The sequence below is a fragment of the Mauremys reevesii genome, linkage group 1 (assembly GCF_016161935.1).
Source record: "Mauremys reevesii isolate NIE-2019 linkage group 1, ASM1616193v1, whole genome shotgun sequence".
In the NCBI taxonomy this organism is placed as follows: domain Eukaryota; kingdom Metazoa; phylum Chordata; order Testudines; family Geoemydidae; genus Mauremys; species Mauremys reevesii.
In genome coordinates this window covers 343920309-343935617 of record NC_052623.1, presented here as the reverse complement: position 1 = coordinate 343935617, position 15309 = coordinate 343920309, and the positions used below count along the sequence as shown (strand labels likewise).

The window sequence follows — 15309 nt, the reverse complement described above, 5'->3', positions numbered from 1 at the left end:
GAAGTGTCCTACTGAGTTTCTCTACAGTAGCATTACTAAAAGGGGTGAGACAAGGCATAATGAGTTACGTTCAGAAGACAGGGATGTCCCTAATTCAGCCAGCATAAGAGCATCAATGGAGATGCCTAAAAATGAATATATCCAATTCAAATATGTAAGAAGTGGGTGGGTGAATTACTATTCTTAAACATGGTGTGTGTAACAGAGCAAAATGTAGACATGACAGCTCCTTGAAAACCAAACAGGATGAGGGTGTTGAGTACAGGAGACTAAAGGAGAGTATGAACAGATGGGAGGAAAAGGAAAACCATGCTGGCTATGGAAGATCTGGAAGATTTCCTGCTTGAAGCACAGTGTGGGTTGCCATCATCTGCTTTACAGCAGTCAAACTGAAGCACCACCAATATAGTAGCCTACACCAGCAAGCCAAACAACACTCACATCTTTACAACTTCATCTGCTGTTGAACCCACCGGAACTACGTTGGGATACACATTCACAGGGCGGATATAACCCAAGAAATCCTTAATCTAAATAAGAGGAAAAGTAGCTTATTACTTACATTGAAATATATATATTCATAAGACTATTCCATACAATGCAGATCACAGCACATACACCAAAGAATGTGTTTTGCCAACAGCCTCAAAGCTGACCAGTCAGCACAGCTCTCATTCTGGAACCGTATCAAAGTGGACAACTAGGCTATAATTTAAATAAGACACACAAAATATTTTTCTTATGGTTTTTTTTTATTATTTTTAAATTAAAAGTTTCCCTGCCCCTTCTCTTGCAATATTAAAATCATCTCACTGGTATTTTAAAACTGAAATCTACTTCCCTAGGAAAGTGAATTGTCCTCCATTGCATAGGTATTGGTTCATGATTGGATGGTTATTTTTCAGCATTAACTTGACTTTTTTTTAGGTGGAAGAAATATTTGTATTGTCCTTTTAAATTAAGCCTCATGATCCTGTACAAAGTGCTGTGATAACACAGAGGTAGGAATTCTCTATGGCATAATTTGGATCAACAGTGACAGCCAGGATATGGAAAAGTTGTATGTTCTGTTCTCTCCCCAGAGCAACAGAAAAGAATAAAACAAGCCAAATGCAATACCTAGATGTTTCCCATTAGAAATGCAACAGTTTTGTCTTGTATTCTGTAACATTAAAAAAAAAATAACAGCCATACTTAATTACAGTAATAGCCCAATCAAAAAAGACTGGAACTATAAAAGGTTCAGAAAAGGGCAACAAAAATTATTAGGATTATGGAACAGCTTCCATATGAGGAGAGATTAATAAGACTGGAACTTTTCAGCTTGGAAAAGAGACGACTAAGAGGGGATATGACAGAGGTCTATAAAATCATGACTGGTGTGGAGAAAGTAAATAAGGAAGTGTTATTTACTCCTTTTCCTAACTAGGGGTCACCAAATGAAATTCATAGGCAGCAGGTTTAAAAACAAACAAAAGGAAGTATTTTTTCACACAACGCACAGTCAACCTGTGTAACTCCTTGCCAGAGGATGTTGTGAAAGCCAAGACTAACAGCGTTCAAAAAAGAACTAGATAAGTTCATATAGGATAGGTCCAGCAATGGCTATTAGCCAGGATGGGCAGGGATGGTGTCCCTAGCCTGTTTGCCAGAAGCTGGGAATGGGTGACTGGGCATGGATCACCTGATGATTACCTGTTCTGTTCATTCCCTCTGGGGCACCTGGCATTGGCCACTGTCAGAAGACAGGATACTGGGCTAGATGAACCTTTGGTCTGACCCAGTATGGCCTTATGGTTCTTAATCATAGATAACTGCTAGAGAAATGATGTTAGCCCTGGTATTGGGCAGGATTACAACATGGGCTTGCCACAACTATGATAGAGCAAGGTTGTTTTTACAGTGCCTCGATCTCTACCTTTTCAACACACTCTCCCCCTCTCATCACCAGACAACTTGTACCAAAGCTTGACAAGTCAGAACACAACAACCTCTATTCTAAAGTGAACAAAAATGACTTCTAACATTCATTCCTGAAGCAAACACCATTGTACGTACCTCACTGTAAGAGGAATGAAAAGAGAAGCAAGCTCTGTATGAACTCTCCCCAGTCCTATAGAGAGACATGGCAAAATAAATATTACTTTTCCAGTTAGTAGTTGCAAGTTTCTTATAAGTGAACACTATCAAATTATAGGCGAAACAAGCGTGCTCTGAGGAAATCCATGTTAAGGCACAGCAAAGTGGATACTAAACAGGCACCCTCAACTGCACTTCTCTGAGCATTCACCAATTAACTGCTGTGTAAGCACATTCTACTACAATAAGCAAACTCAAAATTGCCAAACTTATTTCAGCTGCAGTTTAAGTGGACTTTTGGAATTATTTCAAATTCCAGAGAGGACTAAATAGCTGTGCACAACTCAGGCAAAGCATTAGTGAGCACCCAAATAATGGTTTTATTTGTAGCCCAAATGCCTTGATAATACTCTGCTCACCTTACTATTATATTGGTTTTTCTTGTCCTCTCTCCAAACCACATTGTGGAAGGCTTGACACTAATTATACGTAAAGGGGTTCCATTTCGGGACGTCATTCCACAAGGCAACCTATTCCCTCGAAGATAGTCATCATCCTATCAGATAAGAGTGTCAAATGAAAAACAGAGGCAATGCAATCATGCCCTTTCAATCCCTATGTCATTTAACTATGTCTTAACGTACAATTTGTATGGGAACATGAGCAATACCATACCTGACCAGACCAACTTTCCAACTAACCTCCTTCACTTCTACTGGAATGAGAGTTTTGAAAGACTATGTCCTCTCCATTCCATCTTGGTTCCTTCCCATTACCAGACTGGCTTCCTCAGATGTGGTATTGGGCCCTGCGTGCAATGACCCTGTAGGCTGTCTAATCCCATCTATCCTCCTCCAGTTAAGAACTTCAGCTTCAAGATGCTGTACTTGGCTCTGAGGGTCATGAGCTTTTTGAGCAACTGCACTCATACACCACTTGGCCACAGAGCAGGTAATCATATATTCTGTTTTATGTGCATTGGCTTATAGTAGTTTAGTCTCCTGTGGTACACTTTGGTCCAATTTCCATCGTTGGGTTTAGCGTGTGGGTACTAGGTGGTGTTGGTGGCCTAATATACGGGGTCAGACTAGATGATCTGGTGATCTCTTCTGGCCTTAAACTATAAATAGTTTAACCTCCCCACCACCACCACACACACCCCGTTTAATCTGAATTTGGTCTTTCTCCTCCAGAAACTGGGATTTTTATTCTAGATACTAGTGACACCAGGAACTTGTTGGTGCCAACTGGCAGAGGGTATAGGGGGTGCAAAAGGTTTTACAAGGATCATGTAAGGTCTCAGTTGAGAGCCAGTAGCCTACTGGTCATAATCATTGCAAAATTTTATATACAGATAATATTGAAGAAGTTATGCATCTATACAGAAAATTATGTTAAGGGCTTGGGATTAAGGCAGGTGACATACCTCAGCAACATGCCTTTCAGGCAGGTGGTAACAGACGCTTATCTCCCTGTCAGGTCATATGTGTATTGTACCGCCTCACCACATATGTCTATTTGTATACTGAGGCTGAGGCTAATCAAGAGATTGCAAAATCAACAAGAAAGGAAAGCCACAGGAAGAAACGATCAGCAAGGGGTGTCCTGTTTAGGAATAAGGACAAAGGATTGTTCTGATAAGTCTACCAGTATCAAGAGACACCCTGAATCCTTCACCAAGGAGACAAGCTAACTGCCTGTTTGTCTTATGAAAGGAGGGTCAAAGCCAGCCTGGCTGTATAAACACCGGAAGGACTTTGCGCAAGCATTATGCCACAAGACATGACAACATCTAGTTAATTAAGTCTGTGTTCTAAAACGTTATGATTTTATTTTATGTGTAATCATTTGTTTCCAATTATGTCTACCTGCTATTGCTTGAATCTCTGTGGTTTGTTAAATAATCTTCTACTTGATTTCACTATAAACACATCTAAGTGTTGTGTGGTAAGCAGTGTGGTGATCTGAATGGAAGTGGTTAGCTGAGGTGGACTGTTTTTTGGAAGCCACGGATCCAGGAATACTATGAAAGTTCAGGGGCTGGATGTTCCAGGAAGATGCTTGGAGAGAGTTTGATGGCTGGAGTGTATCTATTGCTAATGTGGGGAGAGAGAGCGAGAGCACAGCCTATGTAGACTACGAGGGAAGTGCTTGTGTTGCCTGTGACCGGTGGAGCTGGGGAGTTGACCACCAGCAGGCACAACAAGGCTCCCTCACGCTAAAGGCAGGTGGTTTCTGAGGTGCCTCACAGCTCTGGATACCCCCTGGAAGTACACCTCTACCCCGATATAATGCTGTCCTCAGGACCCAAAAAATCGTACCGCGTTATAGGTGAAACTGCATTATATCAAACTTGCTTTGATCTGCTGGAGCGCGCAACCCCCCCCCCCCCCCCCGGAGTGCTGTTTTACCGCCTTATATCTGAATTCATGTTATATCAGGTTGCATTATATCAGGGTAGAGGTGTATCACAACTAGGTTTTAAGTATGAAACTAAGTTTTTTTGTTGTTTAACTTTTCCTTTACTTTAGTCCATTAACTACTGGCTCAACTTCTTACTCCCCTCAGTACCATACTGCCACTCTGTCTGAGCTTCCTCGGGGAACTCTCTGCTTGAGAAGGTTAATATTGTAAATCACTCATTTTAAAAAGAAAGTTCACAGTTGATTTACAAAATGATACGCACCCGTGGATGTCGACATGCATGAATCTGAGTGTGCCGATCTGTGGTAACATGGTAGAGGATTTCCGGCATGTTTTTGAACATGTCCAGTTTGTTCACATGGACCTAAAGAAAATATATTTAGTCTTGTAAGTAGCTTCATGCATTTAACAATCTGGAGTTGGACTATATCAATAACCGCTCATCAGGAGTAAATCTGCTACCAGAAATACTACCAGAGACCAAGAAAAGGAGAATGGTCAATTACTCAGACATTATCAACAAGGGAAGTAGAGCTAAGGATCTGGCACATCGTTGGCTAATGTCTACAACAGGTAGATACTGTATATTCTAGGAAGGATAGGGACTCCCTGAACATGCTCAGTGACATCCACTGCCCATCAATATCAGGATCTTACTTCTCATATGTAGCCCAGGCAACTCCCCACCATAGAATTCCTTACAGGGCATTCCATGGCTGCCATAGGGTAAAGGGTAGAATGTGTCTCTTGGAGAATCAGAATGAACTTCCGACTGGAGAACCCAGAAGTCTGAGTAGATAGCAGCCACTGAAGTGGTTTAGTTGGTATGGTTACTATGCACCACAAAAGCTCATTTACCAGGTTACCATTAGTATAGTGAACGAAAGTGTGCAAACCTTTCAGACACTGCAGAAGTCCTCTGAATGGTCATTTTCCAGGTCAGTATACTGCTCACAATCAGCACTGAAGTTCTGTTTATAAAGCAGTTATTATGAAAGTGTTACCTTGACTCCAAGTTCTTCACTGAGGTTTGTGAATAAATATTCATATCCATAGGCAGCTTTGCAATTTAGCCATACAACATGATAGCGACTCAGAGTGATCCAGCTCCGCACTAACTCTAATATCCCATTTAAACATTCCTCCTAAAAAGGTTAGAAAAGTTTGTGTGTTTAACTTTGTAGATGTATCCAAGTCACTGGACTTCAGAAATGTTTTAGATCAGTGTTTCTCAACTTCAGGGGTCATGACCCCAAAGGGGTCGCAGGGCGTGTTCAGGGGTCACAAACAGAGCAGTAGCCTTGGGCCCCATGCCACAGGAGGCTCCACAAAGCAAATGTACATGTTTCAGCCCAGAGCCCCGAGTTTAAGGTATGGCATCACTATTTGGGGTCAGGAAGGAATTTTCCTCCAGGGCAGACTGCAGAAGCCCTGGGGGTTTTTCGCTTTTCTCTGCAGTGTGGGGCACGAGTCACTTGCTGGAAGATTCTCTGCACCCTGAAGTCTTTAAACCATGATTTAAGGACTTCAATGGCTCAGACACAGGTTTGATACAGGAGTGGGTGGGTAAGATTCTGTGGCCTGCATTGTGCAGGAGGTCAGACTAGATGATCATAATGGTCCCTTCTGACCTTAAAGTCTATGATTCTATGTGCCTCCAGCTAAAGCTTGATTGGACTTACTCTGCTTGGTATCTGATAAAATCTGGGATCACAGAACGTGGTGTCTAAATATACACTCTGAATGTCTTTCACTCTGAAAGAGAGAATTGAGATACTGTCATATCAAATACTGCATCGCGATACCCAGGCGTGCCCTATTGACTGATCTAGTCAGAAATTTCTGTCTATTTGAAAATGGAAAAAAAAAATTTCCATTATGGAAAATGGTAAGTCAAGAGGCCAGATTCTAAACTCTGATTATAGTAACACAAGTTATTTGCCCACAGATTGGGCAAAAGTACAAGCAATTCTTCAATATTGTAGTCCAAACTCCATATAAAATAGATATTAGAATAGCAATGCAACACATAGATCTTGTATTGTACTATTACTTATGGTGGTATTTATGTCATTGGGGAAACTGCTAATCTCAGCTCGTAAGTGCAATATGAACACACAGACTATAAATACAGAAACAGTGATTAGTGATTTTAAAGACACAGTGATTTGGGAAATACAGGGATTTCCTATGTTTTCTTTAACACATGCAAGCCTGTCATTAACATTGCTGTTATCAAAATCACAGAGGCAGAGTTTGATACATTAAGGTAACTGAAGAAATTTTAAATAAGCCATAATTCAAACTGCAATACTTGTAACTGTATTAGTACATTTTACAACACAGTAAAGTTAGATTTCTGTCTTATTTCAGATTCTTCTGTAGACTCTTACAGTACTAACAGTGATCTTTTTAAACTAGCTTCTGTGGCAAAAGTTTTCAGGTCCGTGAAAGCCACCTCCTTATCAAGAGCAGGGGTTCTCAAACTGGGGGTCGGGACCCCTCAGGGGGTCGTGAGGTTATTACATGGGGGGGTGGCGAGCTGTCAGCCTCCTCCCCAAACCCTGCTTTGCATCCAGCATTTATAATGGTGTTAAATATATTAAAAATTGTTTTTAATTTATAAGGGGGGGGTCACACTCAGAGGCTTGCTATTTGAAAGGGGTCACCAGTACAAAAGTTTGAGAACCACTGATCAAGAGGAATATGGAGTCATTAGAAATGATTTCTGAGAATCAATTATCATGGAAACACCTTGCTAAGGACTATGTTTTTAAAACCACAAATTATGTGGGAGCTGAAGGAAAAAGATGTCATAAGTCTTGAATGTCTATGACTAGAGAGTCTCTAAGTCTTTCTAAATTTCACACCCAGATGAACTCTCACCAGAAAAAAATAATTTAAGATTTTTATGAATTTTTGTACCTGGTCCCCGAATGCAAGAGCTCCATTCTGGCTGCTTCTCCTTTTGCTAGTCTGAAATCTCCAGTATAAAGTACAGTGCCATTTTGGCCTTGAAACAAAAACCTAGAAATAAAAGCACTAGTTAATTACAGTAACACAAAGTCCTGCAATTGTTGGGCTCTATGATCATTTCATTTGGAGAAATCTGTGCAAATGCAGAGTTTCAGAAAAAGCCCATGATGCATTAAAGGTAATGGACCAGATTTATCCTTGCAGTAATTTCACTGAAACTGAACTACAGAAATACCAAATTTGGCCCAGAAAATCGAAATCTGCTTTCACCCATGTCCAACCTCATTGCAAACTATGGGGTTTGCATGGGTATTAGTAAGGGTAGAATTTGGGCCCAGGTGCATATTGTAGCCATCAGTCCCAGAAATTTACCATTGAAGCTAAACTTACAATGAACTTCTTGTATAATTTTAATATCACACTGCATCAGAGGATGCTTTATTTTACTAAGTTCTTGCATTGCCTTTTTAAATACCGCTGCAGTCCTGAAAGGTACTTATTTGTCAGAGTGGGAAAGTGTGTTCCACCTCACTGGCACAAATGAAAAATCTTGTAACAAAGAAAAAAACTAGAGAACATACCCATGCACAAACCAAACAAGAGTTTAAAAGTATCATTTCTTTCTTTCAGTAGTAGCCAGAATTTCCCATCCTTTTCCAAGCAAACACCCCTGATGTCAACTGTGCTTTGCAGTAAGATTTAAGAAGCTTAATATAGGATCAGAGTCTAGAAGTACCTAACTAGGGAATAGATCTGATGCTAGAGGGCTATTTCATCTCGCAGACCCAGCCGCTGAACCTAGTTATGTAAACTGAAGCTATAGAAATTCAAATTGAAAATAAGACAGATTTTTATCAATGAAGGTAATTAACTACTGGAACAATTCACCAAGTAAAAAGGTCTGCATTACTTGACCTTTTGAACAATCAAGAATGGATGCCTTTCTAAAGACATGGGCTAGCCAAACTAGTTACTGGCCTGGTGCAGAATTACTGGGTGGAATTCTGTGGCCTGTGTTACGCAGGAGTCAGACTAGATTATCATAATTGTTCCTTCTGGCCTTAAAATCTAGAAAGATCTTGGCCCTGATTGAAGATGTGCTGAATTCCTCAACTCTCATTGAAATCATAGGGAGGGTAGGGCCCTATTAATAATGTTTACAGAGGCAGTTAACAAAGGGCTTTCTGAGGGAAGGGAAGGGAAGGAAAAAGGAAGGGAAAGGGCAGCATGCAGAAACCGCTTCCACAGTTTTATCTAAATAATATGAAATTTTAAATAAAAACTAGGTAATTGAAACCAACTGATCCAAGTTCCCAATTGACTTCCTAAGGGTCATATTTTCCAAACCAAAGCTAAAGTGCATCTGCTAAAAGACAAAAACGCACACAGAAAAAAAATTGTTACTAAAAAATGGTTCCAGAACATAGCAACTGCAAAGTAACGTGCTCCTAGGAATACACATATCATATAACCAGTAGAAAAAGCAAGGTTCTTTATGTTTGTAGATCTGACACAGCATAATGCTGCTCCAATCCTGAAGGGGGTGTTTGGGTGCAACCATAATACTATTAATAATAAAGGTAAGTATTAGCAATTAATCTTCACTAATTTCTTCTAGCTAGAAAAATAGAATCTATTTCTACAAAGAACTGTTCTGGACATTTAAAAATATGCAGAATCTATTGAAAGCACATACATGACTGATCCTGGGCAGTGACCAGCTGGTAGAAGTGTCACCACTATATCTTCTTTCTAGAAATCAAGAGACATTTTAACAGGTTAGGGTTAGTTTCAGTCTGTGGGAACAATACTGGTGACACTGGAAGTCACAATGGTCCAAGTGTACAGATTTATGTAGCCACTTCAACTGCTCTTGGAAAAGTGAGGGTGTCTTCCCCCGTACACTGGTCTCAAACCCTGTATGTCAGTGATTTTCCGGTCAACTCCAAGCAGCTGATTAAAGTTCCCACAGATGCTCTAGGACAAATCATACTCCCCTTCTCCCTTGTCCTCTCAGAACTTGTTTACTGAGGGTCCAATCTCAAAACATATTGTTTTGCCCTGGACGGGATGTGCAGGACAAAGTGTTATGTGCATGCGCATATGTTTCAACCAGCCTTGAACTGAGCTAAGAAGCAATGAAGACTCATGAATGAAAAAATCATGAGAGAAGAAAGAATAGGTTGGAGACCTCAGATACAGCAGACAGAAAGACAGAACAACACTAAGCAGAGGGGAGAATAAGTGATCCAGACATGGGGCAGAGTGGGGAAAGGGTCTCTAAGTGGCTAAACATGGGTTGGAGCATTTTGGAATCTCATTTCTATCCAGTTAAAGGGAGCAAAAAAAGCGACATTTATGATTTAAATTATCACCTTAAAATTTTTTAAAACTTGAAATTGGTTGTTAAAAATACTTGTTTTGAAATGGTTACCTCACCCGACGCTTCATCAAGTAAAGAAATCTGAGTTGGAGTTTCAACTTCAAGGGCAACCTACAACAAACAGAAAAAATGCATCATAAAATGTAGTTCACATTGTGTCTGATATACGATTATATCTAGGTCTTGGCTGATATGCCACAGACATCTAAAACTTCTACGTGCCCAGGGCAAGCAACCCAAGTCTGCAGAAAAAGGAAAACAAATAAAACTTCCCCCAAAACTCTCATAATTTCAATTAAAAAAAATACATTCTGACAATTGTAAATATGTAATGGAAAGACGCTAACTAAGCCAAGCACACCTGGATCAAAAGACAATGTTACACCTGAGATCCCAATGTTTTTAAGAAGTTGTGTTGATTTTCTCACTATTATATGGCTTATTTTTGGTTGAGAAAGCAATGATGCCAACCGCAAGTGTTTTAAAATAACCTGCACAAACAAGCAAATATGAATCAGACTCCCACTTATCCCCCACCCCCAAAAAATCATGAGATAAGCTTGGGTTTTTGTTTTTGTTAATGACTCAGTTCTTCATTTCTTGTGGGCTTTGAACCTGTACGGCACATTGGGGACATGTTTTCAAGCTTCAATCCTGCAGATTGGAAGCACACTTGACAATAAAAGTTAAGTATCTCACAAAGTAATATGACTCCAGATGGTGGGGCTTCAATATAAACGACCACGATTTGATCACAAGTCTCACAAGAGCTGGAAACAGAGAGTGGCTTATTGTTTTTCTGCCTTAAGGACCATATCATTCCCTAAAGGGAAAATCCAGGAGGCACCAACAAGTTACTCTGAAAACTCTGTGGGGTTTCCAGAGCATCATCATGTCATTGGGTGTGGCAGGTATGTCTTCCTGTGGAGAAGACAGGGAGTGCAGCCCTCACAGCCCAGCAATATCGAAATTCCCTAGATCCTGAGCCTTTCCCGTGGAGGAGATGTCTCTCTGTATCATGACCACCACCACATCAGCACAGCTTCCTTTAGCTTCCCATTGATTCCTAGACTCTATCCCTTCACCCCTGAAGGAAGAAGCAACAAAGCAGCTTTTCAGAAATCAGCAAGCTGTTGGAATTTCTGCATATTAACACGGAGATGCCATGGAGAGGAGTTATCCCCCCTATTCTGCCCAATTCTCCTTCCAAATACCCTTGGAGCTTCAAACTAACGTACAGTAACTTCTAGCTTAACATTGTAGTTATGTTCCTGACAAATGCTACCTTAAGCGAAACAATGTTAAACAAATCCAATTTCCCCATAAAAATTATTGTAAATAGGAAGGTTAAGTTCCAGGGAAATTTTTTTCACCAGACAAAAGACACTCTCTCTCTCATATCTCTGTGTGTGTGTGTGTGTGTGTGTGTGTGTGTGTGTGTGTGTGTGTGTGTGTGTGTACACACACACACACAGAGTATAAGTTTTAAATAAACAATTTAACACTGTACACAGCAATGATGATTGTGATGCTTGGTTGAGGTGGTGAAGTCAGAGAGTGGAAGAGGGTGGGATATTTCCCAGGGAACGCCTTACTGGTAAATGATGAACTAGCACTGGGCTGAGCTCTCAAGGGCTAACACAGTTGTTAATGTAACTTCACACTCTATAAAGCAGCACGAATGGAGGGAGGGGAGACAGCATGGCAGAGAGAGAGAGAGACACGCGCATTGCCCCTTTAAGTACGCTGACCACACTCTAAGTACACTGCCTTTTTAAGTAGATCAGCAAATTGTGGCAGCAAGCGCCCTCTGTCCTGAGCCCTGTCGTGTCCCCTCCGCTCTGTGGAGATGACTGGATGTGGTAAAGCAGTGGGGGACAGGAAGGGGGGGAGCACCCTGACATTAGCACCCCTCTTTCCCCCCCGCCTTGCACAGCAAGCAGGAGGCTCCCGGGAGCAGCTACAAGGCAGAGAGCAGGAGCAGCACATGGCAGTGGTGGGAGGGATAGCTGAACTGCCCGGCAATTGATAGCCTGCTGGGCAGCTGCTGCACAGGGAACTTAGGGGAGCGGGGAGCTGATGCGGGGGCTGCTGGTCCACCCTGGTTCCAAGCCCCCACCAGCTAACTCCAACGGGCTGCTCTTTCGGCAAGCAGTGGACAAAGCAGGTGGCTGCCAAACAACGTTATAAGAGGCCATTGCACAACTTTAAATGAGCATGTTCCCTAATTGATCAGCAACATAACAATGAAACAATGTTAACCAGAACGACTTTAAGTGAGGAGTCACTGTACCATATAGAAGCTCCTCTGAACTACTGATGGGGAGAAAGATACTGCTAATTAGGCTCCTTTCCTACACTCAAATTTTCTATTAAGTTCTGGTCAATATTTCCAAGCATTTCACCGTCTCCTGCCAAAAAGCAGAGAGGATCATTTGGTCTCTACTGGAACAAAACCCAACACTGGGGGAAGACTGGGAGAGTGGGGGTCATCATCCCTCCCAGCAAGAGCTGCAACACTTGATATCCCAGTTTCTTAGCTAAGCAACCAGTCTACACAGCACTCTAGGTTTGTTATGATAACAAACAGAGTCAAAGATTCCAGGACCAGAAGGGACCAGTCTGACTTCCTGTATTACAGTTATTCCCCAAAAGAATTCCTGGAGTATAACTGGAGGATGGTGTGGACTGCACCCTTAGCAAGTTTGCAGATGACACTAAACTGGGAGGAGTGGTTGATACGCTGGAGGGTAGGGATAGGATACAGAGGGACCTAGACAAATTAGAGGATTGGGCCAAAAGAAATATGATGAGGTTCAACAAGGACAAGTGCAGAGTCCTGCATTTAGGATGGAAGAATCCCATGCACTGCTATAGACTAGGGACTGAATGGCTGGGCAGCAGTTCTGCAGAAAGGGACCTAGGGGTTATGGTGGACGAAAAGCTGAATATGAGTCAACAGTGTGCCCTTGTTGCCAAGAAGGCTAATGGCATTTTGGGTTGTATAATTAGGGGCATTTCCAGCAGATCGAGGGATGTGATCATTCCCCTCTATTCAGCACTGGTGAGGCCTCATTTGGAGTACTGTGTCCAGTTTTGGGCCCCACATTACAAGAAGGATGTGGATAAATTGGAGAGAGTCCAGCGGAGGGCCACAAAAATGATTAGGGGGCTGGAGCACATGACTTACGAGGAGAGGCTGAGGGAACTGGGATTGTTTAGCCTGCAGAAGAGAAGAATGAGGGGGGATTTGATAGCTGCTTTCAACTACCTGAAAGGGGGTTCCAAAGAGGATGGATCTAGACTGTTCTCAGTGGTAGAAGATGACAGAACAAGGAGTAATGGTCTCAAGTTGCAGAGGGGGAAGTTTAGGTTGGACATTAGGAAAAACTTTTTCACTAGTAGGGTGGTGAAGCACTGGAATGGGTTACCTAGGGAGGTGGTGGAATCTCCTTCCTTAGAGGTTTTTAAGGTCAGGCTTGACAAAGCCCTGGCTGGGATGATTTAGTTGGGTTTGGTCCTGCTTTGAACAGGGGGTTGGACTAGATGACCTCCTGAGGTCCCTTCCAACCCTGATAGTCTATGATTCTATGAACTTTTAGAAAAACATCCAATCTTGATTTAAAAATTGTCAGTGAAGAAGAATCTGCCATGACCCTTGGTAAACAGTTCCAGTAGATAATTATTCTCACCGTTAAAAATGTACACTTTATTTCCAATCTGAATTTGTCTGGCTTTAATTACCAGCCATTGGATTGTGTTATACCTCTCTCTGCTAGATTGAAGAGACCATTATCAAATATTTGTTCCCCCATTTAGGTACTTACGGACTGTAATCAAGTCACCCCTTGGTTTTTTCTTTGTTAAGCTAAAGAGACAGTGAGTGAGCTCTTTGAGTCTATAAGGTATGGATATCTTACAGTTTAATATTTAATGGTTTGTGTACATCAATAATATGGACTGTGATGAGACAATCTCAGAGCTGTGGTGTTGGATTTCCCAGCTAGCTAGCCAAGATTTAAACAAAATACATAGAAATGTATCAAACTTGTACATTACCTAGCCACAAAATATAGCTACATATGCCAAAAAGCAAGGAGCTGATATGTAAGGAACAATAGCTATGTGTCACTTTTGTAGTATTAACACCACAAGAAGTGAAATTCATAACACCTTGGACTATCAAAAGAGTTAAAAACTATAATTAATACTGATACACTTTTTGCACTTCACTCATCTTAGACAATTAAAACAGGCTGATCAGTTTTCACTTTGCTACTCTCATGACTTAGTACAATGCTGCAGAGTTGGGGTTTCAAACATTGGTTAGGAATATTTCATTCCAGAGATAAACCTATTTCCCACTGGAATTATCAGATATCTAAGTTTTGCGTCTAAATTTCCTGAAGAATGGTTTTACGACCAGCAAAAGGAAGTTTGCTTTCATAGGTAAGTGATAGATTTCTGGCCATATTCTTGACGATTTTAATTTTAAGCTGTCAATAGATCAAAAGATGCTCTCTAGATATCTTATTCACACTCAGACTTCTCATCAAGCTCAGATTGCAAATCATAAAAAATTATTTACACAGAAGCTAGCATTTTGAACACCTCTCCTAGTCTAATGAATACCAACCCAGTTTTAATCAGCTTTACATTGTAAAGCACAGTGATGCAAACAGAAAGCTTACCATTTGTTATGAGACAAAGTTCATGAACAGGACACCCACTCAACTACTTTCTGATTTAGTGGCTGTACAGAGAGCCTTGCAAATCTGCAGATATCTGCTTCATATCGGATATACGCGGATCATTTTTGCAGATCACGGATCAGATGCAGATACAAATTTTGTATCCACGCAGGGCTCTAGCTGTACAGTTCACTATATCACTGCAAGTCATTACAGGCAGCAACATCTACAACTCCTCTGCTTTTTAAATTTGTGAACTCAGGCACGCAAATCTAGAAGGTGCAACTATAAAACTCTTATCATTACATGTATGTTTTAAAATCAGGAGATCAGGATAACATGTAGCACTACAGGAAACCTCCAAGTATAATCTCAGATATTACATAGAAACACAGCAATCTGAAAAAAAACTAAAACTTTCAAATTACCTCCTGTAACCTTACTTCCCTCAAAAATGAGAACCTAGTACACTATACTTTGAAAACTCACAACACTAGGTAGATTGTAGAATAAAAAAACCCTAGACCTCACCCTCATATTAGTATGCCGCCAAATTTCTTTGTTTGTAGATTACCAAAGATACACAAAATCAAAGTAATAGAAACAAAACATTCTATACAAGTGTTACAGAAAGCTAAATGGAACCTGATGTTCCTGCAACACTGTGAAATATGTAAAATACCATATTAAATACTTATAAATGCTTTAGGTATAAAGAACAATACAGTAGGTTTTACAGCACTTTACAAAAGGTAG

The 15309-nt window shown here is 40.9% G+C and overlaps 1 protein-coding gene across 5 annotated transcripts in view; it reads right to left on the bottom strand.

Moving 5' to 3' along the window:
* DCLRE1C (DNA cross-link repair 1C) overlaps window positions 1–15309 on the bottom strand; it is a 30689-nt gene that overhangs the window by 5025 nt on the left and 10355 nt on the right. For all 5 annotated transcript variants that reach the window (XM_039519312.1, XM_039519311.1, XM_039519313.1 and 2 more), the window contains 9 exons: window positions 9914–9973; window positions 9176–9231; window positions 7429–7530; window positions 6186–6258; window positions 5508–5648; window positions 4766–4867; window positions 2499–2635; window positions 2059–2113; window positions 442–530 (listed from right to left, as the gene is read on the bottom strand). In XM_039519312.1, the coding sequence (XP_039375246.1) occupies window positions 442–530; window positions 2059–2113; window positions 2499–2635; window positions 4766–4867; window positions 5508–5648; window positions 6186–6258; window positions 7429–7530; window positions 9176–9231; window positions 9914–9973 (815 nt within the window). The remainder of the gene's footprint in view (window positions 1–441; window positions 531–2058; window positions 2114–2498; window positions 2636–4765; window positions 4868–5507; window positions 5649–6185; window positions 6259–7428; window positions 7531–9175; window positions 9232–9913; window positions 9974–15309) is intronic.